This window comes from Oncorhynchus mykiss, chromosome 6, assembly GCF_013265735.2.
Source record: "Oncorhynchus mykiss isolate Arlee chromosome 6, USDA_OmykA_1.1, whole genome shotgun sequence".
Lineage (NCBI taxonomy): Eukaryota > Metazoa > Chordata > Actinopteri > Salmoniformes > Salmonidae > Oncorhynchus > Oncorhynchus mykiss.
The window spans coordinates 84,884,622-84,912,196 of record NC_048570.1 but is presented as its reverse complement, the minus strand read 5'-3'; the positions used below and the strand labels follow the sequence as shown (position 1 = coordinate 84,912,196).

Here is a 27,575-nt window from a genome sequence, read left to right as displayed (position 1 = left end):
TGAGACAGCAGATGTTCTGACTTTATACACTGCACTCTTTGAGAGAGGTAGTTAGCAAACCAGGCCAAAGACCCCTCAGAGACATAATTTATGACCTTTAAGGATGTAGTGACACATCCATAACCTGAGCGGAAACGTGAATGCATACCAGAGAGAATACTATAGACATCAATGAAGCCAGTCAGTTTCCAACACTTTTGATACACAGGGCAAAATAGAAATTGACCTAGAACAGTTAGGATCAGCTTGATCTCCCTTTTAAATAAAGGATGCACCGTGGCTGCCTTCCAAGCACTGGGAACCTCCCCCAAGAGGAGAGACAGGTTAAAAAGGTTGGAGATAGGCTTGGCGATGATAGGGGCTGCAACCTTAAAGAAGAAAGGATATGAACCATCTGACCCAGATGTTTTTTGGGGGTCAAGTTTAAGGAGCTCCCTTAGCACCTCAGACTCAGTGACCGACTGCAGGGAGAAACTTTGTAGCGGGGCAGGGGAAGAGAGGGAGGAGCATTGGGACTAGTTGCATTAGAAAGGGTGGGAGATGAGGAAATGTTGGACGGGTAAGGACTCATGGCTGTGTCAAATAGGAATCCCGACTTAATGAAGTGGTGATTAAAGAACTCAGCCATGTGCTTCTTGTCAGTAACAACCACATCATCAACATTAAGGGACATGGGCATCTGTGAGGAGGAGGGTTTATTCTCCAGGTCTTTAACTGTTTTCCAGAACTTCTTGGGATTAGACCCACAGAGAGAGAACTGCTCCTTGAAGTAATTCACTTTGGTCTTCCGGATAGCCTGAGTGCACTTATTAATCATTTGCCTGAACTATAGCCAGTCAGCCTGAGTATGTGTGTGCAGAGCCTTTCACCAAATTCAATTCTTGTGGTGGAATAACTCCAGATCACGGTCGAACCAGGGGCCGAACCTGTTTTTAATTCTCATTTTCTTTATGTGGGCGTGTTTGTTAACAATACCAGTGAAAATATCCAAGAAGAAGGAAGGCTTGCTCATTAAATGTTTTTAACATGCTACCTCCCTAATCCCAACCTCAACTCTACCTGCACCATACATTATTACAGCTACCTCCCTGATTCCAACCTCAACTCTACCTGCACCATACATTATTACAGCTACCTCCCTGATCCCAACCTCAACTCTACCTGCACCATACATTATTACAGCTACCTCCCTGATCCCAACCTCAACTCTACCTGCACCATACATTACTACAGCTACCTCCCTTATCCCAACCTCAACTCTACCTGCACCATACATTACTACAGCTACCTCCCTTATCCCAACCTCAACTCTACCTGCACCATACATTACTACAGCTACCTCCCTGATCCCAACCTCAACTCTACCTGCACCATACATTACTACAGCTACCTCCCTTATCCCAACCTCAACTCTACCTGCACCATACATTACTACAGCTACCTCCCTTATCCCAACCTCAACTCTACCTGCACCATACATTACTACAGCTACCTCCCTGATTCCAACCTCAACTCTACCTGCACCATACATTACTACAGCTACCTCCCTGATCCCAACCTCAACTCTACCTGCACCATACATTACTACAGCTACCTCCCTTATCCCAACCTCAACTCTACCTGCACCATACATTACTACAGCTACCTCCCTGATCCCAACCTCAACTCTACCTGCACCATACATTACTACAGCTACCTCCCTGATCCCAACCTCAACTCTACCTGCACCATACATTACTACAGCTACCTCCCTGATCCCAACCTCAACTCTACCTGCACCATACATTACTACAGCTACCTCCCTGATCCCAACCTCAACTCTACCTGCACCATACATTACTACAGCTACCTCCCTGATCCCAACCTCAACTCTACCTGCACCATACATTACTACAGCTACCTCCCTGATCCCAACCTCAACTCTACCTGCACCATACATTACTACAGCTACCTCCCTGATCCCAACCTCAACTCTACCTGCACCATACATTACTACAGCTACCTCCCTGATCCCAACCTCAACTCTACCTGCACCATACATTACTACAGCTACCTCCCTGATCCCAACCTCAACTCTACCTGCACCATACATTACTACAGCTACCTCCCTGATCCCAACCTCAACTCTACCTGCACCATACATTACTACAGCTACCTCCCTGATCCCAACCTCAACTCTACCTGCACCATACATTACTACAGCTACCTCCCTGATCCCAACCTCAACTCTACCTGCACCATACATTACTACAGCTACCTCCCTGATCCCAACTCTACCTCCTGGACGTCAACACATGCACCATACATTACTACAGCTACCTCCCTGATCCCAACCTCAACTCTACCTGCACCATACATTACTACAGCTACCTCCCTGATCCCAACCTCAACTCTACCTGCACCATACATTATTACAGCTACCTCCCTGATCCCAACCTCAACTCTACCTGCACCATACATTACTACAGCTACCTCCCTGATCCCAACCTCAACTCTACCTGCACCATACATTACTACAGCTACCTCCCTGATCCCAACCTCAACTCTACCTGCACCATACATTACTACAGCTACCTCCCTGATCCCAACCTCAACTCTACCTGCACCATACATTACTACAGCTACCTCCCTTATCCCAACCTCAACTCTACCTGCACCATACATTACTACAGCTACCTCCCTGATTCCAACCTCAACTCTACCTGCACCATACATTACTACAGCTACCTCCCTTATCCCAACCTCAACTCTACCTGCACCATACATTATTACAGCTACCTCCCTGATCCCAACCTCAACTCTACCTGCACCATACATTATTACAGCTACCTCCCTGATCCCAACCTCAACTCTACCTGCACCATACATTACTACAGCTACCTCCCTTATCCCAACCTCAACTCTACCTGCACCATACATTATTACAGCTACCTCCCTGATCCCAACCTCAACTCTACCTGCACCATACATTATTACAGCTACCTCCCTGATCCCAACCTCAACTCTACCTGCACCATACATTACTACAGCTACCTCCCTTATCCCAACCTCAACTCTACCTGCACCATACATTACTACAGCTACCTCCCTGATTCCAACCTCAACTCTACCTGCACCATACATTACTACAGCTACCTCCCTGATCCCAACCTCAACTCTACCTGCAACATACACGTCCAACAAAGGATTCTATGTATTGCATTCTGCTATAGGGCTGAAGCTATAGTCGCCATAGCAACATTCCTAAGTCCTTATTAGCTTCCTCTTCATATCATGAACACAAATCTGTGTCTCAAATGGCTACCCCTTCCCTATTTAATGCACTCATTTGGGCAGGAAGCCAGTCAAAAGTAGTGCACTACATAGGGAAGAGAGTGCCATTTGGGACACAACTGCTCAGAGTTGACCATCTATCCTGGAGCTGACTTCCTGCTAGGGCCCATATGTGAATGTAAGGCTGGGGGAAACATTATTCAGGGTCAATTTAATCTCAAACATGTTTTAAATTGCATTTCAGCAGAGTCACACAGCAGAGCATTTGAGCGCGTTCCTGTGTGTGTATGTTCTGTGTCCATGTTTGCGTGCACGTTCCTGTGTGTGTGTCTACATAGCTGTGGTGTTAGCTGATGTCAACTCGTGGCACCAGTGTTTGAGGAAGTGATTATTTAGTCAATATCTCTCTATTCTTAGAGCAGCACTAAAATGTGTTTCCTGATATCAGAAATATTTGGGAGTGATTGTTGCCCCATGAACAGTAAATACGACAGCGGCCTGTAGTATTTCACAGAGATAATCAACCCTCAAGCACTGTGTGTGTGTGTGTGTGTGTGTGTGTGTGTGTGTGTGTGTGTGTGTGTGTGTGTGTGTGGTTAGCCTTAAGGGTAAACAATACATCAACGGATGCGGTCACTGTTGAGAAATCAACTGAAACTCATTACGCAGCCAAACCCTTGAAGAGCTGTGTGTGTGTGTGTGTGTGTGTGTGTGAGCGTGCGCAGGATTGCTGTACCTCTGTATACGAGTGTGTGTGTACAGCGTATCTATGTCTGCAGTGTGTTCCATACTGTACATGTCACAGTCCTGTCAGTGAGGAGCCTAAGGAGACTCCTACACTCCTATCAACACAGCAGGAAACCACAAGGCCCTGTACTACACATTACTACAGGAGGACACCACAACCGCAAGGCCCTGTACTACACAATACTACAGGAGGACACCACAACCACAAGGCCCTGTACTACACAATACTACAGGAGGACACCACAACCACAAGGCCCTGTACTACACAATACTACAGGAGGACACCACAACCACAAGGCCCTGTACTACACAATACTACAGGAGGACACCACAACCACAAGGCCCTGTACTACACAATACTACTGGTCAGAGGTAGAGCACTATGGGCCCTGGTCAGAGGTAGTGCACTATGGGCCCTGGTCAGAGGTAGTGCACTATGGGCCCTGGTCAGAGGTACAGCACTATGGGCCCTGGTCAGAAGTACGGCACTATGGGCCCTGGTCAGAGATAGAGCACTATGGGCCCTGGTCAGAGGTAGAGCACTATGGGCCCTGGTCAGAGGTAGAGCACTATGGGCCCTGGTCAGAGGTAGAGCACTATGGGCCCTGGTCAGAGGTGGAGCACTATGGGCCCTGGTCAGAGGTAGAGCACTATGGGCCCCGGTCAGAGGTAGAGCACCACATAGGGAATAGGGTACCATTTGGGACACATCCTGTGTTTTTGTGCTGTGAGAATGGCCTGGCTTCATTTTAGTCAGTAATGTGAGCATTAAGTGAGTGAAACAAATGAACAATCAACCAAACAAATGTTTTCTCCCAGTGCAAGGGCAATCTTTTGTTGTCCCTATTGACTAAATAGAGCCATCTATCCCAGTTATAACCAAAAGCTCAGCCTGAGTGTGGGTGACAGGTGAAGGGTCAAAAGTGACAGATGATGGGCCAAAGGTTAGGGATAAGAGGTTTGTGGTTCAGAGGGTGTGTGTGTGTGCGAGCGCAAGTTTGATAGCATGTTGGAGAGAATCGGTTCTAGCCAAGCTCAGCACAGAATGACTGATCTACAAATCGTCAGGCATCCTAACTTCAACTTGAGAATACATTTAAACTAGTCTCCCATTGACGTCAATGAATGACTAAGAGAAAATGTGACTTAAGTGAAAGACATGATTCACCCCTATGTGAAGAAGATTAGCCCATCTGTGCCGTGCCTTCCTCAGGCTCACTGTCTTGTGAAGTTACACTGAGTCTGGCTGAGTGTGCGATTGGATTTGATAGCCAATAGTTACACCAATCCTTATATGTCCATGACGGGTAGAGCAAGTGCACACTTCAGGCGAAGGGAGGAGAATTGGGATACAGCATCTATATAGGGGGGGACAGTCGCGCAGCGCTAATAGGTCAACAGGTCAGGGTTTAGAGGTCAAGGGTCAGGGGGAAAGGTGAGAGGTTACCGTGAGGGGAAGTCGGTCATGAAAAGCTCTGGGACCAGCTCCTGAAGGGGCACAGGCTGGTTGGTGTGCTGGGGACACACTATGTACTCCTGGCCCATGGCAGCGATCACACAGTCCTCCATGTTGAAAAAGTGCCCTCCTCTTCCTCCGCCTTTTTCTCTGCCTAGCGGTGGGATAATCAGACCAAAAGATAAAGTTGACTTCAGAGTGCAAACTCTGTTTAACAGCAGTCCCATTACAAAAACAATATTATAGGTTGATTTCAAATGAAATCACATTTTATTGGTCACATACACATGGGTTAGCAGATGTTATTGCGAGTGTAGTGAAATGCTTGTGCTTCTAGTTATGACAGTGCAGCAATATCTAACATGTAATCTAACGATTCCACAACAACTACCTTATACACACAAATCTAAGTAAAGGAATGGAATAAGAATATATACATTTTAAAATATGGATGAGCAATGACAGAGTGGCATAGGCAAGATGCAATAGAAGGTATCAAATACAGTATACACATATGAGATGAGCATGGTAAGATATGTAAACATCATTAAAGTGGCATTATTAAAGTGACTAGTGATCCATTAATTAAAGTAGTGATGGCTGTTTAACAGTCTAATGGCCTTGAGATAGAAGCTGTTTTTCAGTCTCTCTGTCCCAGCTTTGATGCCCCCGTACTGACCTCGCCTTCTGGATGGTAGTAGGGTGAACAGGCAGTAATGGGTGATTGTTGTCCTTGATGATCTTTTTGGCCTTCCTGTGATATCGGGTGCTGTAGGTGTCCTGGAGGGCAGGTAGTTTGCCCCCGGGGATGCGTTGTGCAGACCGCACCTCCCTCTGGAGAGCCTTGTGGTTGTGGGCGGTGCAGTTGCCATGTGCCGCCTTCATCACACTGTGTGGGAGGACCATTTCAGTTTGTCCGTGACGTGTACGCCGAGTAACTTAAAACTTTCCACCTTCTCCACTGCTGTCCCGTCGATGTGGATAGGGGGGTGCTCCCTCTGCTGTTTCCTGAAGTCAACGATCATCTCCTTAGTTTTGTTGACGTTGAGTGAAAGGTTGTTTTCCTGACACAACACTCCCAGACCCCTCACCTCGTCCCTGTAGGCCGTCTCGTCATTGTTGGTAATCAAGCCTACTACTGTTGTGTCGTCTGCAGGCGTGCAAGGCCAGGCAGTCATGGGTGAACAAGGAATACTGGAGGGGGCTGAGCACACACCCTTGTCCCAGTGTTGAGGGTCAGCAAAGTGTTGATGCTGTTTCCTACCTTCACCACCTGGGTGCGGCCCGTCAGGAAGTCCAGGACCCAAATGCACAGGACGGGGTTGAGACCCAGGGCTTCAAGCTTAATGATGAGCTTGGAGGGTACTATGGTGTTGAATGCTGAGCTATAGTCAATGAACAGCATTCTTACATAGGTATTCCTCTTGTCCAGATGGGTTAGGGCAGTGTGGTGGCAATTGTATCGTCTGTGGACCTATTGAAGTGGGTCTAGGGTGACAGGTAAGGTGGAGATGATATGATCCTTGACTAGTCTCTCAAAGCACTTCATGATGACAGAAGTGAGTGCTATGGGGCGATAGTCATTTAGTTTCCGTTACCTTTGCCTTCCTGAGTACAGGAACAATGGTGGCCATCTTGAAGCATGTGGGATAGGGAGAGATTGAATATGTCTGTAAACACACCAGCCAGCTGGTCTGTGCATGCTCTGAGTATGCAGCTAGGGATGCTGTCTGGGCCGGCAGCCCTGCGAGGGTTAACACATTTAAATGTCTGACGTCGGTCATGGAGAAGGAAAGTCCACAGTCCTTGGTAGCGGGTCACGTCAGTGGCACTGTATTATCCTCAAAGCGGGCAAAGGTGGTGTTTAGTTTTACAGGAAGCAAGACATCGGTGTCCTTAACGTGGCTGGTTTTCCTTTTGTAGTCCGTGATTGTCTGTAGACCCTGCCACATACGTCTCATGTCTGATTGTCTGTATTCCCTGCCACATACGTCTCATGTCTGATTGTCTGTATTCCCTGCCACATACGTCTCATGTCTGATTGTCTGTATTCCCTGCCACATACGTCTCATGTCTGATTGTCTGTATTCCCTGCCACATACGTCTCATGTCTGATTGTCTGTAGACCCTGCCACATACGTCTCATGTCTGATTGTCTGTAGACCCTGCCACATACGTCTCATGTCTGATTGTCTGTATTCCCTGCCACATACGTCTCATGTCTGATTGTCTGTATTCCCTGCCACATACGTCTCATGTCTGATTGTCTGTAGACCCTGCCACATACGTCTCATGTCTAATTGTCTGTATTCCCTGCCACATACGTCTCATGTCTGATTGTCTGTATTCCCTGCCACATACGTCTCATGTCTGATTGTCTGTATTCCTTGCCACATACGTCTCATGTCTGATTGTCTGTAGACCCTGCCACATACGTCTCATGTCTGATTGTCTGTATTCCCTGCCACATACGTCTCATGTCTAATTGTCTGTATTCCCTGCCACATACGTCTCATGTCTGATTGTCTGTATTCCCTGCCACATACGTCTCATGTCTGATTGTCTGTATTCCTTGCCACATACGTCTCATGTCTGATTGTCTGTAGACCCTGCCACATACGTCTCATGTCTGATTGTCTGTATTCCCTGCCACATACGTCTCATGTCTGATTGTCTGTATTCCCTGCCACATACGTCTCATGTCTGATTGTCTGTATTCCCTGCCACATACGTCTCATGTCTGATTGTCTGTATTCCCTGCCACATACGTCTCATGTCTGATTGTCTGTATTCCCTGCCACATACGTCTCATGTCTGATTGTCTGTAGACCCTGCCACATACGTCTCATGTCTAATTGTCTGTATTCCCTGCCACATACGTCTCATGTCTGATTGTCTGTATTCCCTGCCACATATGTCTCATGTCTGATTGTCTGTAGACCCTGCCACATACGTCTCATGTCTGATTGTCTGTATTCCCTGCCACATACGTCTCATGTCTGATTGTCTATATTCCCTGCCACATACGTCTCATGTCTGATTGTCTGTATTCCCTGCCACATACGTCTCATGTCTGATTGTCTGTATTCCCTGCCACATACGTCTCATGTCTGATTGTCTGTATTCCCTGCCACATACGTCTCATGTCTGATTGTCTGTATTCCCTGCCACATACGTCTCATGTCTGATTGTCTGTATTCCCTGCCACATACGTCTCATGTCTGATTGTCTGTATTCCCTGCCACATACGTCTCATGTCTGATTGTCTGTATTCCCTGCCACATACGTCTCATGTCTGATTGTCTGTATTCCCTGCCACATACGTCTCATGTCTGATTGTCTGTATTCCCTGCCACATACGTCTCATGTCTGATTGTCTGTAGACCCTGCCACATACGTCTCATGTCTGATTGTCTGTATTCCCTGCCACATACGTCTCATGTCTGATTGTCTGTATTCCCTGCCACATACGTCTCATGTCTGATTGTCTGTATTCCCTGCCACATACGTCTCATGTCTGATTGTCTGTAGTCCCTGCCACATACGTCTCATGTCTGATTGTCTGTATGCCCTGCCACATACGTCTCATGTCTGATTGTCTGTATTCCCTGCCACATACGTCTCATGTCTGATTGTCTGTATTCCCTGCCACATACGTCTCATGTCTGATTGTCTGTATTCCCTGCCACATATGTCTCATGTCTGATTGTCTGTAGACCCTGCCACATACGTCTCATGTCTGATTGTCTGTATTCCCTGCCACATACGTCTCATGTCTGATTGTCTATATTCCCTGCCACATACGTCTCATGTCTGATTGTCTGTATTCCCTGCCACATACGTCTCATGTCTGATTGTCTGTATTCCCTGCCACATACGTCTCATGTCTGATTGTCTGTATTCCCTGCCACATACGTCTCATGTCTGATTGTCTGTATTCCCTGCCACATACGTCTCATGTCTGATTGTCTGTATTCCCTGCCACATACGTCTCATGTCTGATTGTCTGTATTCCCTGCCACATACGTCTCATGTCTGATTGTCTGTATTCCCTGCCACATACGTCTCATGTCTGATTGTCTGTAGACCCTGCCACATACGTCTCATGTCTGATTGTCTGTATTCCCTGCCACATACGTCTCATGTCTGATTGTCTGTATTCCCTGCCACATACGTCTCATGTCTGATTGTCTGTATTCCCTGCCACATACGTCTCATGTCTGATTGTCTGTATTCCCTGCCACATACGTCTCATGTCTGATTGTCTGTAGTCCCTGCCACATACGTCTCATGTCTGATTGTCTGTATTCCCTGCCACATACGTCTCATGTCTGATTGTCTGTATTCCCTGCCACATACGTCTCATGTCTGATTGTCTGTATTCCCTGCCACATACGTCTCATGTCTGATTGTCTGTATTCCCTGCCACATACGTCTCATGTCTGATTGTCTGTATTCCCTGCCACATACGTCTCATGTCTGATTGTCTGTATTCCCTGCCACATACGTCTCATGTCTGATTGTCTGTATTCCTTGCCACATACGTCTCATGTCTGATTGTCTGTATTCCCTGCCACATACGTCTCATGTCTGATTGTCTGTATTCCCTGCCACATACGTCTCATGTCTGATTGTCTGTAGACCCTGCCACATACGTCTCATGTCTGATTGTCTGTATTCCCTGACACATACGTCTCATGTCTGATTGTCTGTATTCCCTGCCACATACGTCTCATGTCTGATTGTCTGTATTCCCTGCCACATACATCTCATGTCTGATTGTCTGTAGACCCTGCCACATACGTCTCATGTCTGAGCCGTTGAATTGCGACTCCACTTTGTCTCTATACTGACATTTCACTTGAATGATTGCCTTGCGGAGGGAATAACTACACTTTTTGTATTTGGCCATATTCCTAGTCACCTTTCCATGGTTAAATGCGGTGGTTCCGCCATCTCTCCACAGTTTCTGGTTAGGGTAGGTATTAATAGTCACAGTATGCCACTACCACTCCTCACTCACCGAATCAGCGTATACGTCGGTATTATTCTCTGAGGCTACCAGGAACATATCCCAGTCCGTGGATTCTGATTGGTCAGACCAGCGTTGAATAGTCCTTAGCGCGGGTACATCCTGTTTGAGTTTCTGACTATAGGACGGCAGGAGCAAAATGGAGTCGTGGTCAAATTTGTCGAAAGGAGGGCGGGGGATGGTGGGGGCGGGCCTTGTATGCATTGCGGAAGTTAGAGTAGCAGTGATCCAGTGTTTTTCCAGCGCTAGTGCTACAGTCAATATGTTGGTAGAATTTAGGTAGTTCTCAAATTTGCTTTGTTAAAATCCCCAGCTACAATAACTGCAGCCTCAGGATATATGGTTTCCAGTTTGCATAAAGTCCAGTGAAGTTCCTTGAGGGCTGTCGTGGTATCGGCTTGAGGGGTTATATATACGGCTGTGACAGTAAATTCTCTTGGGAGATAATACGGTCTGCATTTGATTGTAAGGAATTCTAGGTCAGGTGAACAAAAGGACTTGAGTTCCTGTATGTTGTTACAATTACACCATGAGTTGTTAATCATGAAACATACACCCTTGCCCTTCTTCCCGGAGAGATGTTTATTCCTGTCGACGCGACGCACAAAGATTCCAGGTGGCTGTACTGACTCCGACAGCATATCCCGAGACAGCCATGTTTCCGTGAAACAAGAGAATGTTACAATCCCTGATGTCTCTCTGGAAAGCAACCCTTGCCCTAATTTCGTATACCTTGTTATCTAGAGACTGGACATTAGCGAGTAATATACTCGGAAGCGGTGGGTGGTGTGCGGGCGTCTGAAGTCTGACGTGAAGATTGCTCCGCCTACCTCTTCTTCGGCAGCGTTGTTTTGGGTTGGCCTCTGGAATCAGCTCAAATGCCCTGGGTGGTTCGGACAAAGGTTCCACTTTGGGAAAGTCGTATTCCTGGTCGTAGTGCTGGTAAGTTGACGTCGCTCTGATATCCAATAGTTCTTCTCGGCTGTATGTAATAACACTTACGATTTTCCAGGCTAACAATGTAAGAAATAATCCATAAAAAAAAAAAAAAACTGAAAAGTATCCTAAGGACTAGAAGCGAGGCAGCCCTCTGTCGGCGCCATCTTCTGGTCATTTATCATGCATGCTTATAACAAGTAATAACACATTATAAGGGTATGCTTTCACTAAAGCAAATCATTGTTTTAGTGCTTAATGTCCGCATTGATGGTGTTTAATTTAAACTTTTGCAATAGCCCCTATCTATTCCATCAGAAGTTGACTGTATATTGGCCCACCCTACCTTCTCCTCCTCTTCTCCCAGCTGCAGTCCCCCTGGTTGGGGGTTCCCCCAGATCCCCAGGCCCCTGGTTCTGTCTGCTCATGGAGGAACACTGGGGACAGGGGGCGTACTGCTCAATCAATCGGGTCCCATCACTCTCACTGGCCGTCAAGGCTAAAGGAGGACAGATGACACAGAGAGATACAGAAAGTCACATGGTCTGGTGGAGTCTGGCCGTAAGGCCTACAGGAGGACAGATAACACTGAGATACAGAAATGGTCTCGTGGAGTCTGGTCTGGCGGTAGTGAAGCGATGTACGCTGAGAGGCGGGAAGCAAGTTCAGGGAGTGAATACATTTAATTAATAAATGAACAAAACAAGAAACACAAACAGCGCACCGACATGAAACAGGAACAATGACGACTGGGGAAGAAACCAAAGGGAGTGACATATAAAGGGCAGGTAATCAAGGAGGTGATGGAGTCCAGGTGAGTGTCATTATGCAAATAACACTGGTGACAGGTGTGCGCCTTAACGAGCAGCCTGGTGACCTAGAGGCCGGAGAGGGAGCACACGTGACAAAGATCCTGACTGAGTCCAGCATTCAACATGAAGTTGAAGTCATTGAAGAGGTGTTGCTTTTTGTGTAAGTACTGTGTATTTACTGTGTATTTACTGATGGTGTATGTATTGGTGCAATCAAACTTCCCCTTTATGGAAAATAATTGATGATCTTATTTTATAAAAAGAAAGAGGATACAAAGGAGTACACTGTGCACACAGAGACAGGCGCACAGAGACAGGCGCACAGAGACAGGCGCACATCAACATAGACTGAATCCTAATTAACTTGAGAAAACTTTCCGTGTGTGAATACCATTTCCATTAATCTGACACGTTTGAATCCCCAGTTGGGCCTTGTGCCCATGTAAATATAGACATGCTGAATGACTCATGCATGCGAGTGTAAACAAATCCCCAATCAACGTTAATTACTCAGTCATCCAGCACCTACACTACAGAAACACAAATAATATATCATGAAATATCCCATTTAGCAAACGTTTTTATCCAAAGTGATTTACAGTCATGCACACATTTTCATACGAGTGGCCCCAGCTGAGCGGGGATCCAAAACATAAATATGAATGCACACACACAGATCACAACACACCCACCATGCTGACCAGTCTGCTAAGTGCTGTGATTTGAGAGGTAATCTAGAAGTAGCATCAGGAGTTTAATGTGGACTAATGACTGAATCATAAACACTCCACTGTGTTAAAGCAGCATTAAAAAGACACAATCTGCTATTTTAATTAACATGACGATTGAGCAGCAGGAAATATGACTGACTTTGACTGTCATGCTGAGTTAGGGGAAGCAGAGAGACAGATAGACAGAGACAACGGTCTCTATTCCTTTGAAACTTTTATGTATAACGTTTACTGTTAATTTGTTATTGTTTTTAAATGTTTTAATTTATTATCCATTTCACTTGCTTTGGCAATGTAAACATATGTTCCCCATGCCAATAAAGCCCTTTGAATCAAAAGAGAGAGAAACCTCACCAGGGAACCACTGTTCGATGAGGGAATTGACATGGTCCGTAATGAAGGCCATGGCTGAAAAATCCCTGGTCTCTGATTGGCAAATGATCTTGATGCCCCCGCTTTTCTTCCTCTTCCAGTTGACATCAGTCGATTCCACACTGCCAAGGGATTATAATTAGGTTTATGGTCATATTTGCACTTTACACAATGCTTTTACGCTACTAAAATGTCGCCCCCAGTCTGCTTTTCAATTTAACAGAGGGCTTGAGGTTTGCAGATGACCTCAAGTTGATCTTCAAATGAAATCCTGTGCAACTGTAACATACTTCCTGTAGGGCTGGTTTCTCAGACCCAGACAAGCCTATTCCTGGACAAAAAAATCACTTGGAGATTCTCCATTATGCTTTTTAGTCAATGACTAGTAGTTGGCTTAAAGGGGAAGTTCAGGATTTTACTACTTGATGACTACTCGGAAAGTATTCTATGGGCCAGCTAAAGTTAGCTGAAATTTGTGGTGGTGGTTTAAGCCGGACCATTGATTACATCCTGGCTTCAAAACTACTTTCAGGGTGAAGATATTTCTGACATAAAGTTGTAAGCTACTGAACTTCCCCTTTAATCCGTGCCCAGGAAACAGGTCCTTAGTGAACTCAAAATGCGACAACGTAAACAATTAAGTTGATAACATAATAATACAAATGTTAACACAAAAAAATGCAACGTAGAAGAAAGGAGTTGAGAATCCCCACACTCTCTTCATATTCCCAGATGTGTTCTCTAAAGGTGCTTGGTTCTCTAAAGGTGCTTGGTTCTCTAAAGGTGCTTGGTTCTCTAAAGGTGCTTGGTTCTCTAAAGGTGCTTGAGTCTCTAAAGGTGCTTGGTTCTCTAAAGGTGCTTGGTTCTCTAAAGGTGCTTGGTTCTCTAAAGGTGCTTGGTTCTCTAAAGGTGCTTTGTTCTATAAAAGTTATTTGTTCTATAAAGGTTATTTGTTCCCTAAAGGTTATTTGTTCTCCTAAGGTTCTTTGTTCTATAAAGGTTACTTGAAAGTGTCCCTCTGAAGAACCTGATGGCGCTGCTGAAGGTACTGAAGGCATTTTTTAAAGACTCATCATTAAGTGCCTGGCTTGGCTAATTAGCCCTGTATGCAATGCTGAGCCAGCTCTGGGTTTGATTAATTAGGCCTGCTCGTTTAGCCGGGTCTGGGGTGGAGAAAGGCTGTGGTTTGGCACGCTTCCTGCCGGATGAGAAATCTACAGCTTGTTGTACAGAGCACGTGTTTGTGAAAAGGTGCTATACAGTAAAGAATACAGTATTTATTTACTTAACAGTGGGCCAAATCCTAATCTCGTTCCCAGACACTTTCGCCCAAATGAGCGAAGACTAACGCGTCAAACTTGGCCTTCATTAGCCAATACAGAAAGACCGGGAGAAACTCCCGGCGCATAGGTATTGGCTTAAATCGGCTTAATTTATCAACCAATCATCTCCCACAACACCTTCCCCCTAACCCTCCCCACGGCTCGCAGTGGTGTGACTCGTTAAAATTATATGATGACAAATACTTGACTCAGTAGGTCACTGCCATAGAATTCTATGGTCACTCCCACTAAGGCCAACTTTGAATTGTTGAAATCCCAGGCTTATATGCACCGTGCACAATAGCCTGTGGACGAGGTTAGACAAATCCTAACTCAAACATTATGCATTGGTGTCAATGGGAGATTTGCTTGAACATTCGAGTCACACACATGCATTTCAAGTAAGTTACCACAGTGTACCCTTAGTCCCTCACCTTAGATACCCTCCATCAAAGGTGACCAGTAGTCCCTCTCTCCAGTAGATGGTCTGACTGCGGCGGACTCTGAAGGTGCTACAGCGGTGCCTCTGTTGGCTACCTGTTCCCGCAAAACTGTAGATCACCGTGGTCCTCCTCCGCTCACTCTTAGCATTCCTCTTAGGCTCAAAGGACTAGGACGACACAGAGAGAACTCTTAGCATTCCTCTTAGGCTCAAAGACTAGGACGGCACAGAGAGAACTCTTAGCATTCCTCTTAGGCTCAAAGGACGAGGACGACACAGAGAGAACTCTTAGCATTACTCTTAGGCTCAAACCACAAGGACGACACAGAGAGAACTCTTAGCATTACTCTTAGGCTCAAAGGACTAGGATGACACAGAGAGAACTCTTAGCATTACTCTTAGGCTCAAAGGACGAGGACGACACAGAGAGAACTCTTAGCATTACTCTTAGGCTCAAAGGACGAGGACGACACAGAGAGAACTCTTAGCATTCCTCTTAGGCTCAAAGGACAGAGAACCCTTTGCATTCCTCTTAGGCTCAAAGGACGAGGACGACACAGAGAACCCTTAGCATTACTCTTAGGCTCAAAGGACGAGGACGACACAGAGAGAACTCTTAGCATTACTCTTAGGCTCAAAGGACGAGGACGACACAGAGAACCCTTAGCATTACTCTTAGGCTCAAAGGACGAGGACGACACAGAAAGGAATCATTTTAAGAATAGGTACAAGCCTGTGAGCACAACAGATACAGTTGTCTTGCATTGTGTCTTTTGCCTGCCCCCACCATAATGTTACAAAACCTATTGAATATAGTATAGGTTAGAAAAACGTTTTATTGAAGAGCATAAATACATATGCTATATACTCAGTCTTGTGAATATCCTCCATTTATTTACATAACTGGCATCAGACAGTAACATAAATATCAACTAGCATAATCCAGGTAGCACATCTTTTCAAAAGTAATGGACTGAGTTCTACACTCTTCTATACAGTCTTTTCAATGCCCCTGCGGGTGTCACCGGGAAACCCTGTTAAACTGCCCATGCAGGAGTGGGTGTGAAACCCTGTTACCTGGAGGTCCATCTCGTTGAGGCTGATGAGCATGCGGGCGATGAAGCGTTCCCAGAATCCCGCCGGCACGAAGCTCATCTTGAAGAGGCGCTGGATGGAGTTGGCGGTCTCTTGACGGAAGCCGTGGATGTCCATAGCAGGCTTAGGAGGAAGGAGGTGGGGGAGGAGGTAACTGTAGAGGAGGGACAAAAGGTAGAGTTAAATGTACAGGAGGAATATAAGGAGACCATGAATGTCCATAGCAGGTTTAGGAGGAAGGAGGTGGGGGAGGAGGTAACGGTGTAGGAGGAGGACAAAAGGTAGAGTTAAATGTACAGGAGGAATATAAGGAGACCATGAATGTCCATAGCAGGTTTAGGAGACAGGAGGTGGGGGAGGAGGTAACTGTAGAGGAGGACAAAAGGTAGAGTTAAATGTACAGGAGGAATATAAGGAGACCATGAATGTCCATAGCAGGTTTAGGAGACAGGAGGTGGGGGAGGAGGTAACTGTAGAGGAGGACAAAAGGTAGAGTTAAATGTACAGGAGGAATATAAGGAGACCATGAATGTCCATAGCAGGTTTAGGAGACAGGAGGTGGGGGAGGAGGTAACTGTAGAGGAGGACAAAAGGTAGAGTTAAATGTACAGGAGGAATATAAGGAAACCATGAATGTCCATAGCCGGTTTAGGAGACAGGAGGTGGGGGAGGAGGTAACTGTAGAGGAGGACAAAAGGTAGAGTTAAATGTACAGGAGGAATATAAGGAAACCATGAATGTCCATAGCAGGTTTAGGAGACAGGAGGTGGGGGAGGAGGTAACGGTGTAGGAGGAGCAGGACAGAGGTAGTTATGGATGTCCATAAGGGGAACGAGGTGGGGCAGATATATGAGATATGTTATAGGGTCAGTTCTGTTTGCTTTCAGAGAGATAAGCCGTGCTACAAAGTGCATTGTGAAAAGAAAGTACGAGCCTGAACAGTTCAGTTCGGGTCAGCACGATAGTGCACATCATATCTGAGAATCAGTCTCCATGTCGCTGGGCCAAGTTCTGTAAGCAAACGTAGTGGAATGATGCAGATAGAAATGTCATGAACAGAGCTGACTTGATTCCTTATTCTACAAATCAGAGGCAGGCTTGTTCTACATAACACAGTTCCATCTGAACGGTCCACAATGTTATGCTCTGCTGAACATGGCCCAGGGCCCAGCTCAGAGAACGGCCCGTCCCTACCTATCGCTGGCCACAGGCAGAGCAATCTCAAACTTGGCCAGAAACTGGAAGTACTGCTCCTCCGTCTGCTGGGTGAAGCCCGTTCCCACCAGGAGCATGCGCAGATCCTCCGCTCGGATCACCCCGTTCCAGGCCACCGATCGGGAGCTCTTCAGGTGGATGATCCGCTCCAGACAGTCCGACAGCCACACGGGACAGAGGAAGTAGAGGGTACACAGGCCGTGACTGGTGTCTGGGAAGTGGAGGATGGTGCCTGTCTCGATCAGGAAGCTGATGGCTGGAGAGAGGCACGAGGGAAGGAGAGAGGGAGAGAAGAGATCAAGTTTCAAGTTCTTATTGTCACTTGCACAAGTACAGTGAAATGCCTTTCTTTCTCTTTCCCAACAATGCAGCAATTCAGATCAGTAGCACTATAAAAATGACTAAAACAGTCAAGATGGAGGGAGGGAAAATTAAGAGGAATACGTTCATCAGGAACATTTTATATAATAGTCTGGACAATGATATGATATAGTTAGTTCAACCAGGAGGGTTAGTTGTACCTCTCCAAGGGGACCGAGGTTAGTGGCCCCTGGTCTACATAATATGTAAAAGGATGAGAAAGCCAACCTGAACAGAATGTGTAACTGTGTATGTCAACAATGGACTAATGAAATGTTCCTACCTCACAGCGATTGTTTCAATTAAAACGGTCAAAAAGAAAGAGAAACAGCTTCTTAGCAAAGGGCAATTTCTCCTGCAAGAATTTAGCTAGGAATGTCTGGAAGTGGTCTGAGTGGGGAGGGGCGAACTGACATTTGCTGTTATTGGGAGAGAGGTTTGGAAATCTCTTTCTTATTGGTCTATTAACTAATTTACCGCATGGTGATGTCACCATGGAAGGCCAAAACTCCACCCCACCAAAACTGTCAGAAATTTCAGCTCTTATACTAATAGAGCATTATCATCTTTTTCACAATTTCACAGTATTATTCCAACCTCATAGCGTGGAAATATATATAAAACACAGGAAAATCACATTTTGACTGAACTGGGCCTTTAATGAAATGTAGAAAAATAAATAATGCTGAAAAAGGAGAGGGGTTTGGCACCGGTCTGCAGGTCCTCGTAGTCTCTGATGTCACTTCCTGGGTTCTGCTCTATGACGAGGTCCAGCTGTGCGTCTGTCAGGTACTGGACCTCGTCTTCTGTGTCCCGCCGACCCCTCTCATCTAGCACCGCTTGCTGCAGTGTAAGGTAGCTCTTTGGGATCTATGAAGGGTTATAGAGGGTTCATAGAGAGGTTATAACGCATCAGGTTACCCACAGAAGAGCTTTATACATAAGCATGCATGCACACACGTGCACAAACACACACACACACACACACACTTACCAGTCTGCCCAGTAGCTTATGTCCGCTAGCTGAACTGCTGCTGTTGTCCTTCATGTAGCAGGCCACCTGGAAGATCAACCTCTTCAGACCATCCAGACCCTCCTGGGTCTTACACGATACCTCACTGAATACACACACACAGTCAGATATACACACACACAGAGTTAGATATACACACACACAGAGTTAGATATACACACACAGACACACATATACACACACACACACAGAGTCAGATATATACACACACACACACACACAGTCAGATATACACACACACACACACACACACACAGAGTCAGATATACACACACACACACAGTCAGACACACACACACAGTCAGACACACACACAATCAGACACACACACACACAGTCAGACACACACACACAGTCAGACACACACACACACACACACACACACACGCGCTTTCATACCAATCGAAACTGTGTGTGCGGTAACCTGACTGTGTGCGTGTTTTGGTTTGTGTGTGTTTTGTGTGTGTGTGTGTGTGGTGACTGTGTGTGTGTGTGGTGACTGTGTGTGTGTGTGGTGACTGTGTGTGTGTGTGAGTGTGTGTCTGTGTGTGTGTGTGTGTGAGAGAGACTGTGTGTGTGTGTGAGACTGTGTGTGTGTGTGTAAGACTGTGTGTGTGTGTGTGTGTGTGTGTGTGTGTGTGTGTGTGTGTGTGTGTGTGTGTGTGTGTGTGTGTGTGTGTGTGTGTGTGTGAGAGAGACTGTGTGTGTGTCCTACGGTCTCTGTGTATGACTCACTGCATGTGTTTCCAGGTGATGTCTGGGTAGCCACTGGCCCTGGCGCCTGATGGAGACCTGCATAGTGCCAGGATGTAGGCCCTCAGAGTGGCCACCCGCTCTGTACGGAACTTGGTGTCGATCAGGTCCAGGTGGGTGCCCACCACCACCACCGCAGAGTTAGGGGCACGCGCCTACAGGTCAAAAGTTCAACTTCAGAGGTCATATACAATGCCTTTTAAAACGTATTCACACAGACGTATTCTACATTTTGTTGTGTTAGACTGAATCTCATCAAGTTGTAGTGACATCCTAAGGATGATCAAAGGAAATTGGATGCACCTGAGCTCAATGTGGAGTGTCACAACAAAGGGGTGTGAATACTTATGTAGATTAGATATTTCTCAATTTCAATACATTTGCACAAAAAAAATTGAAAACCATGTTTCATTATGGGGTATGGTCTATAGATGGGTGAGAAACACATCTATTTCATCCTTTTGAATTCAGGCTGTAACACAATGAAATGTGGAATAAGTCTAGGAGTATGAATTCTTTCTGAAGGCTCTGTAGGGAATGACCCCTAATAACTGCTCTGACCCTGTGGCCCAGTACTTCACCCTGATCTCCCTCTCAGCCAGTAGCTGGTGGGATTTTCATCTGAATAAATAAAACACACTGACTTTGACAATATATTTTTTGGGGTTCAGTAATAAAGTATTATAACGTGATTGTTTATCTAAATCAATTCTTCTGTGGAGTCATTGGATTGTGTAAGTAAGTTTCCACTATATTTCCTACAACAGTGTGTGTGTCATTGTATTGTGTAAGTGAGTTTCCACTATATTTCCTACAACAGTGTGTGTCATTGTATTGTGTAAGTGAGTTTCCATTATATTTCCTACAACAGTGTCTGTGTCATTGTATTGTGTAAGTGAGTTTCCACTATATTTCCTACAACAGTGTGTGTGTCATTGTATTGTGTAAGTGAGTTTCCACTATATTTCCTACAACAGTGTGTGTGTGTCATTGTATTGTGTCAGTGAGTTTCCACTATATTTCCTACAACAGTGTGTGTGTGTCATTGTATTGTGTAAGTGAGTTTCCACTATATTTCCTACAACAGTGTGTGTCATTGTATTGTGTCAGTGAGTTTCCACTATATTTCCTACAACAGTGTGTGTGTCATTGTATTGTGTAAGTGAGTTTCCACTATATTTCCTACAACAGTGTGTGTGTCATTGTATTGTGTAAGTGAGTTTCCACTATATTTCCTACAACAGTGTGTGTGTCATTGTATTGTGTAAGTGAGTTTCCACTATATTTCCTACAACAGTGTGTGTGTCATTGTATTGTGTAAGTGAGTTTCCACTATATTTCCTACAACAGTGTGTGAGTCATTGGATTGTGTAAGTGAGTTTCCACTATATTTCCTACAACAGTGTGTGTCATTGTATTGTGTAAGTGAGTTTCCACTATATTTCCTACAACAGTGTGTGTGTCATTGTATTGTGTAAGTGAGTTTCCACTATATTTCCTACAACAGTGTGTGTGTCATTGTATTGTGTAAGTGAGTTTCCACTATATTTCCTACAACAGTGTGTGTGTCATTGTATTGTGTAAGTGAGTTTCCACTATATTTCCTACAACAGTGTGGAGTCATTGTATTGTGTAAGTGAGTTTCCACTATATTTCCTACAACAGTGTGTGTGTCATTGTATTGTGTAAGTGAGTTTCCACTATATTTCCTACAACAGTGTGTGTGTCATTGTATTGTGTAAGTGAGTTTCCACTATATTTCCTACAACAGTGTGGAGTCATTGTATTGTGTAAGTGAGTTTCCACTATATTTCCTACAACAGTGTGTGTGTCATTGTATTGTGTAAGTGAGTTTCCACTATATTTCCTACAACAGTGTGTGTCATTGTATTGTGTAAGTGAGTTTCCACTATATTTCCTACAACAGTGTGTGTGTCATTGTATTGTGTCAGTGAGTTTCCACTATATTTCCTACAACAGTGTGTGTGTCATTGTATTGTGTAAGTGAGTTTCCACTATATTTCCTACAACAGTGTGTGTGTCATTGTATTGTGTAAGTGAGTTTCCACTATATTTCCTACAACAGTGTGTGTGTCATTGTATTGTGTAAGTGAGTTTCCACTATATTTCCTACAACAGTGTGTGTGTCATTGTATTGTTGCTCTTTATTTTTTATTTTATTTTATTTAGTAAAACTGCATTGTTTGTTAAGGCTTGTAAGTAAGCATTTCACAGAATACCTGTTGTATTCGGCGCATTTGACAAATACAATTTGATTTGATCAGTCCATTTTAAACTGATGAAGGGAAAGAAAGGTGGAGAATGAGGCCACAGTCATTTCCAGGCTAGGAAGGTTTTATGGTCAGTTTTCAGAAAGGTGGAGAATGAGGACACAGTCATTTCCAGGCTATGAAGGTGTTATAGTCAGTTTTCAGAAAGGTGGAGAATGAGGACACAGTCATTTCCAGGCTATGAAGGTGTTATAGTCAGTTTTCAGAAAGGTGGAGAATGAGGACACAGTCATTTCCAGGCTATGAAGGTGTTATGGCCAGTTTTCAGAAAGGTGGAGAATGAGGACACAGTCATTTCCAGGCTATGAAGGTGTTATAGTCAGTTTTCAGAAAGGTGGAGAATGAGGACACAGTCATTTCCAGGCTATGAAGGTGTCATGTTTATGAAGGCTATGAAGGTGTCATGGCCAGTTTTCAGAAAGGTGGAGAATGAGGACACAGTCATTTCCAGGCTATGAAGGTGTCATGGTCAGTTTTCAGAAAGGTGGAGAATGAGGACACAGTCATTTCCAGGCTTTGAAGGTGTCATGGTCAGTTTTCAGAAAGGTGGAGAATGAGGACACAGTCATTTCCAGGCTATGAAGGTGTCATGGACAGTTTTCAGAAAGGTGGAGAATGAGGACACAGTCATTTCCAGGCTATGAAGGTGTTATAGTCAGTTTTCAGAAAGGTGGAGAATGAGGACACAGTCATTTCCAGGCTATGAAGGTGTTATAGTCAGTTTTCAGAAAGGTGGAGAATGAGGACACAGTCATTTCCAGGCTATGAAGGTGTCATGGTCAGTTTTCAGAAAGGTGGAGAATGAGGACACAGGCATTTCCAGGCTATGAAGGTGTTATAGTCAGTTTTCAGAAAGGTGGAGAATGAGGACACAGTCATTTCCAGGCTATGAAGGTGTCATGGCCAGTTTTCAGAAAGGTGGAGAATGAGGACACAGTCATTTCCAGGCTATGAAGGTGTTATAGTCAGTTTTCAGAAAGGTGGAGAATGAGGACACAGTCATTTCCAGGCTATGAAGGTGTTATAGTCAGTTTTCTTTATGTTTTACTTCTACAGATTTGACATTTAGAATCCCAGAGGTCATTGTGGCCAGACCGGACGACTCATCCACGTCCTTCTGCCTCAGTTCCACCGCTACGTCTACCGTTCCTTCCCACAGTGGAAATAGACATGACCTTTGTAGTTAAAACCCTGACGCCTGTCAGAGTCATTTGAAAAAATACGATTGAGGCTCTTTTATTCTCTCAAGTACTTTTTACCATTGTTGTATAACACCTATAAAATAAAATGAATTATTTGTATAGAATATTGACAGACAGATGTTGTAGCCATGAAAAGATAGTGGAGTCAATTCAGGTCAAATCATTTAAGGAATTGAAAAAATTTATAATTGAAAATATAATCATGAAGAGGCTTTGGGTGAGCAGGTATGTTCCCATTCAGTAGAATATACTTCTCCCCACCAGAGGCCAGGGTTCAATCCTACTGTTCTCCCACTAGCCTGCCTCTCCCTCTATTTCCAACTGTCTAATTAAAGTCAATATGTTTTGAATGTCTTTCTTTAATAAAAAGAAGAAACTAAATGGCACTGAAGTGTGACTAACATGTTTTCTGCCTCACCTCAATGTTAAGCAGCCAGGACTGTAGACTGGCTACAGCCTCCTCTCCCAGAGCTAGGTTCCATATGACTACGTACAAGGCCTTGTCCGTGAAGAAACACTGGTTGACCGTGGACATGTTGGCCGGACCGCCGATGTCCCACACGTTGAACGCCACGGAGTCCGCCTGTTACGGTGGTGGAATTAAAACAAGAAGCATTACATGTATAACACTCCAAAACAAATGACTACAAAATGATACCACAGTCAAAACCTACCTTAGTTGAATGACTGACTGAAAAAAAATGAATATTTTGGAGATGCAATTCCTACTCCTTCTGCCTCAGTTCCACCCCTACGCCTATACAGGAGGAGATGTGATTCCTACTCCTTCTGCCTCAGTTCCACCCCTACGTCTATACAGGAGGAGATGTGATTCCTACTCCTTCTGCCTCAGTTCCACCCCTACGTCTATACAGGAGGAGATGTGATTCCTACTCCTTCTGCCTCAGTTCCACCCCTACGTCTATACAGGAGGAGATGTGATTCCTACTCCTTCTGCCTCAGTTCCACCCCTACGTCTATACAGGAGGAGTTGTGATGTAATATTGTGTCAAGATGAGGGTTAATCTCTCTTGGACCGACGTAAAATAAATGGTATCCTAATCGAGCATCTGACGTAATTACACCAGATTTTATTTCTGGGTTTCCAAGATTAGGAATGGGTCAACATGACCGCCTTTGTGTTCCTTTATAACATGACATAATCGTAGTAGCCATCCCAGGCTAAAAACAGACTGGCAGCCACACACACACGCCAGGCTCAAAACAGACTGGCAGCCAGGCTCAAAACAAACTGCCAGCCAGGCTCAAAACAAACTGGCAGCCAGGCTCAAAACAAACTGTCAGCCAGGCTCAAAACAAACTGTCAGCCAGGCTCAAAACAAACTGTCAGCCAGGCTCAAAACACACTGTCAGCCAGGCTCAAAACACACTGGCAGCCAGGCTCAAAACACACTGGCAGCCAGGCTCAAAACAAACTGTCAGCCAGGCTCAAAACAAACTGTCAGCCAGGCTCAAAACAAACTGGCAGCCAGGCTCAAAACAAACTGGCAGCCAGAATCAAAACAAACTGGCAGCCAGAATCAAAACAAACTGGCAGCCAGAATCAAAACAAACTGGCAGCCAGAATCAAAACAAACTGGCAGCCAGAATCAAAACAAACTGGCAGCCAGAATCAAAACAAACTGGCAGCCAGAATCAAAACAAACTGGCAGCCAGAATCAAAACAAACTGGCAGCCAGGCTCAAAACAAACTGGCAGCCAGGCTCAAAACAAACTGGCAGCCAGGCTCAAAACAAACTGGCAGCCAGGCTCAAAACAAACTGGCAGCCAGGCTCAAAACAAACTGGCAGCCAGGCTCAAAACAAACTGGCAGCCAGGCTCAGCTTCACATTTGATTTTGTTGCCTTAAAATATTATCTTATAAATGGACTCAAATGGATTTTTGTCCTACCGGTCTACACAACTTACTCTACAAAGTGAAAGAAAAATTAAAGAAAATGTTCCTAATTAATTTAAAATAAAATATGTATTGATTGAGTATGGTCTTCCCACCCCAGAGCAAATAGTTGATGGAAGTACCTTGGGCGTGTGCGTGTATTCTGTATGCATGTGTGTGTTCTCTTACGCTAGCTTTAACCCCATTGGGTCGGTCCAGTTCCCAAGTAGCTGTGCTGATGTTTCGTTCTGCAGGGGAGAAAGGGGAGGTCCTGCCCGTCTGCAACGCCCCCAGGAGGGCTGTCTTTCCCTGTCGAGGAGGACCAATCACAAGAAGCTTCAGCAGCTTACAGGGCTCCGCCTTCCGTAGGTGGGCTCGGAGGAAGGACAGCACTGATGCTGGACCTGAGAAAGGGAGATACCTAGTCAGTTGTACAAATTAATGCATTCAACTGAAATGTGTCTCCCGCATTTAACTCAACCCCTCTGAATCAGAGAGGTGCTGACGGCTGCCTTAATCCACATCCCCGTCATCTGACCCGGGGAACAGTGAGACACGATTAAAAAACAAACACCACCCGCCCACCCACCCACCCACCCCCACACCCACACACACACAGTGTGGTGGTACTTTACCTTCTTTCCTGATGTCCTGGGGAACATTAGTGATGTTGAGGTCCTCAATGTCCAACTGCCACAGGTTAGAGAGCTGCCCCAACTCAGCTGGAAGCTCCCGAATACCTGGATTACTGTTCTCAGATCAGGGGAGAGAGATGGAGTTAGGTACTATACATACAAGGATACCTGTGTTACTGTTCTCAGATCAGGGGAGAGAGAGATGGAGTTAGGTACTATACATACAAGGATACCTGTGTTACTGTTCTCAGATCAGGGGAGAGAGAGATGGAGTTAGGTACTATACATACAAGGATACCTGTGTTACTGTTCTCAGATCAGGGGAGCCAGAGGACGAGTTTGATGGGTGAATGTTCATGCGTTTATGTTACGGATACAAGTATCCTGTGTGTGTATCCTGTGTGTGTGTGTTTCTTTTCTCTCCTTCTCCCCTCACAGGTGAAAATCATCACTCCCCAATCAGTCAACAATCAATCATCAATCTGAAGACACACCTCCTCCTGTTTCCTACCCTATCACAGTTCCTTCCCCATGGTTTAAAAACCCCATCATTTGTTTGCTCTGGAGCTCAATCTCTTTGTAAATGCCATGTTGGTAGACCTCTGTGTTTCACTCGCTCTCTGTGTATTAATTAACCTCTCTTTTGTTTGAGCACCTCCATAGCACTTTGTCATCACCTGTGAGTATTGTTTTGGTTATGGTGTTTGTTTGTTTGCTGGTGGGAAAAGGGGGAACCAAGACAAGTCGCCCATGGGCATACACTACCCGTAGGTGAACTTTGTTAAATACACTAGTTAGAACTGGGCGGACCACCCACTGTATTTTTGGTTAGTTAGTTAGCTGTTGTTAAAGTAGGCTAGTCTAGCTTAGGGGTGTTTTTGTATACTTATTGTTTCTTTCCTTGGGTCCAGCTCAGCCCCTTTTCCTGCTCCCCCCATTACCGTGTGTTTATTAATAAACCCTGAGTTTGACGGTAGATTTCAGTTGTCGTGGTTATTTCCTTCTCACTTTTACTTTGTCACAATTATAATTTGCATGAGTTATGTTACGGGTCTCATTACCATCCCCCCTAGACTGTCGGGCCAAAAGGGATTCGTAACAGTTTACATCATATGATCTCTGAAAACATAGGGGAATGCTAATGGGATAGGGTGTTTCTCATCCTCAACATGTCCTATTGCTTTGTGAATAAGTGAACATAGAGAAACATTGGGAGAAATTAAATAATGGAATAATGGGCCGGTTTCCTGGACACAGATTAAACCTAGTCTTGGGCTAAGAACCACTTTCAATGGGTATTATTCCATGGAGGACTGACTGGTCATCATGTTGGGCTAAGAACCACTTTCAATGGGTATTATTCCATGGAAGACTGACTGGTCATCATGTTGGGCTAAGAACCACTTCAATGGGTATTATTCCATGGAAGACTGACTGGTCATCATGTTGGGCTAAGAACCACTTCAATGGGTATTATTCCATGGAAGACTGACTGGTCATCATGTTGGGCTAAGAACCACTTCAATGGGTATTATTCCATGGAAGACTGACTGGTCATCATGTTGGGCTAAGAACCACTTCAATGGGTATTATTCCATGGAAGACTGACTGGTCATCATGTTGGGCTAAGAACCACTTTCAATGGGTATTATTCCATGGAGGACTGACTAGTCATCATGTTGGGCTAAGAACCACTTCAATGGGTATTATTCCATGGAAGACTGACTGGTCATCATGTTGGGCTAAGAACCACTTTCAATGGGTATTATTCCATGGAGGACTGACTAGTCATCATGTTGGGCTAAGAACCACTTCAATGGGTATTATTCCATGGAGGACTGACTAGTCATCATGTTGGGCTAAGAACCACTTTCAATGGGTATTATTCCATGGAGGACTGACTAGTCATCATGTTGGGCTAAGAACCACTTTCAATGGGTATTATTCCATGGAAGACTGACTAGTCATCAT

The 27,575-nt window shown here is 45.0% G+C and overlaps 2 protein-coding genes across 9 annotated transcripts in view; both read right to left on the bottom strand.

Moving 5' to 3' along the window:
• LOC110526993 (leucine-rich repeat kinase 1) overlaps positions 1–27,575 on the bottom strand; it is a 152,430-nt gene that overhangs the window by 59,378 nt on the left and 65,477 nt on the right. For all 7 annotated transcript variants that reach the window (XM_036981265.1, XM_036981262.1, XM_036981264.1 and 4 more), the window contains 12 exons: positions 25,605–25,717; positions 25,159–25,373; positions 23,491–23,655; positions 19,562–19,734; positions 18,788–18,911; positions 18,504–18,663; positions 17,413–17,689; positions 16,201–16,372; positions 15,116–15,291; positions 13,342–13,481; positions 11,791–11,943; positions 5,468–5,630 (listed from right to left, as the gene is read on the bottom strand). In XM_036981265.1, the coding sequence (XP_036837160.1) occupies positions 5,468–5,630; positions 11,791–11,943; positions 13,342–13,481; positions 15,116–15,291; positions 16,201–16,372; positions 17,413–17,689; positions 18,504–18,663; positions 18,788–18,911; positions 19,562–19,734; positions 23,491–23,655; positions 25,159–25,373; positions 25,605–25,717 (2,031 nt within the window). The remainder of the gene's footprint in view (positions 1–5,467; positions 5,631–11,790; positions 11,944–13,341; positions 13,482–15,115; positions 15,292–16,200; positions 16,373–17,412; positions 17,690–18,503; positions 18,664–18,787; positions 18,912–19,561; positions 19,735–23,490; positions 23,656–25,158; positions 25,374–25,604; positions 25,718–27,575) is intronic.
• Positions 807–4,417, bottom strand: LOC118964952. 2 transcript variants are annotated; one of them, XM_036981272.1, is made up of 2 exons: positions 2,983–4,417; positions 807–2,257 (listed from the first exon to the last, which is right to left on the bottom strand). In XM_036981272.1, exons 1-2 carry the CDS (start codon positions 3,121–3,123, stop codon positions 1,022–1,024), a joined length of 1,377 nt encoding a protein of 458 aa, XP_036837167.1. In that variant the 5' UTR covers positions 3,124–4,417; the 3' UTR covers positions 807–1,021. The 2 variants fall into 2 exon arrangements, with proteins under 2 accessions (XP_036837167.1, XP_036837168.1); XM_036981273.1 differs by lacking the exon at positions 2,983–4,417 and adding an exon at positions 2,278–2,956 and having other exon boundaries at positions 807–2,232.

Bases quoted from the DNA above. Each gene is read 5' to 3' on its own strand.
- LOC118964952 (XM_036981272.1), bottom strand. From the start codon at position 3,123: ATGTATGGTGCAGGTAGAGTTGAGGTTGGAATCAGGGAGGTAGCTGTA. The intron at 2,258-2,982 runs GTAGCTGTAATA...GGGATCAGGGAG, and splicing joins TTGAGGTTGGGATCAGGGAG to GTAGCTGTAGTAATGTATGG.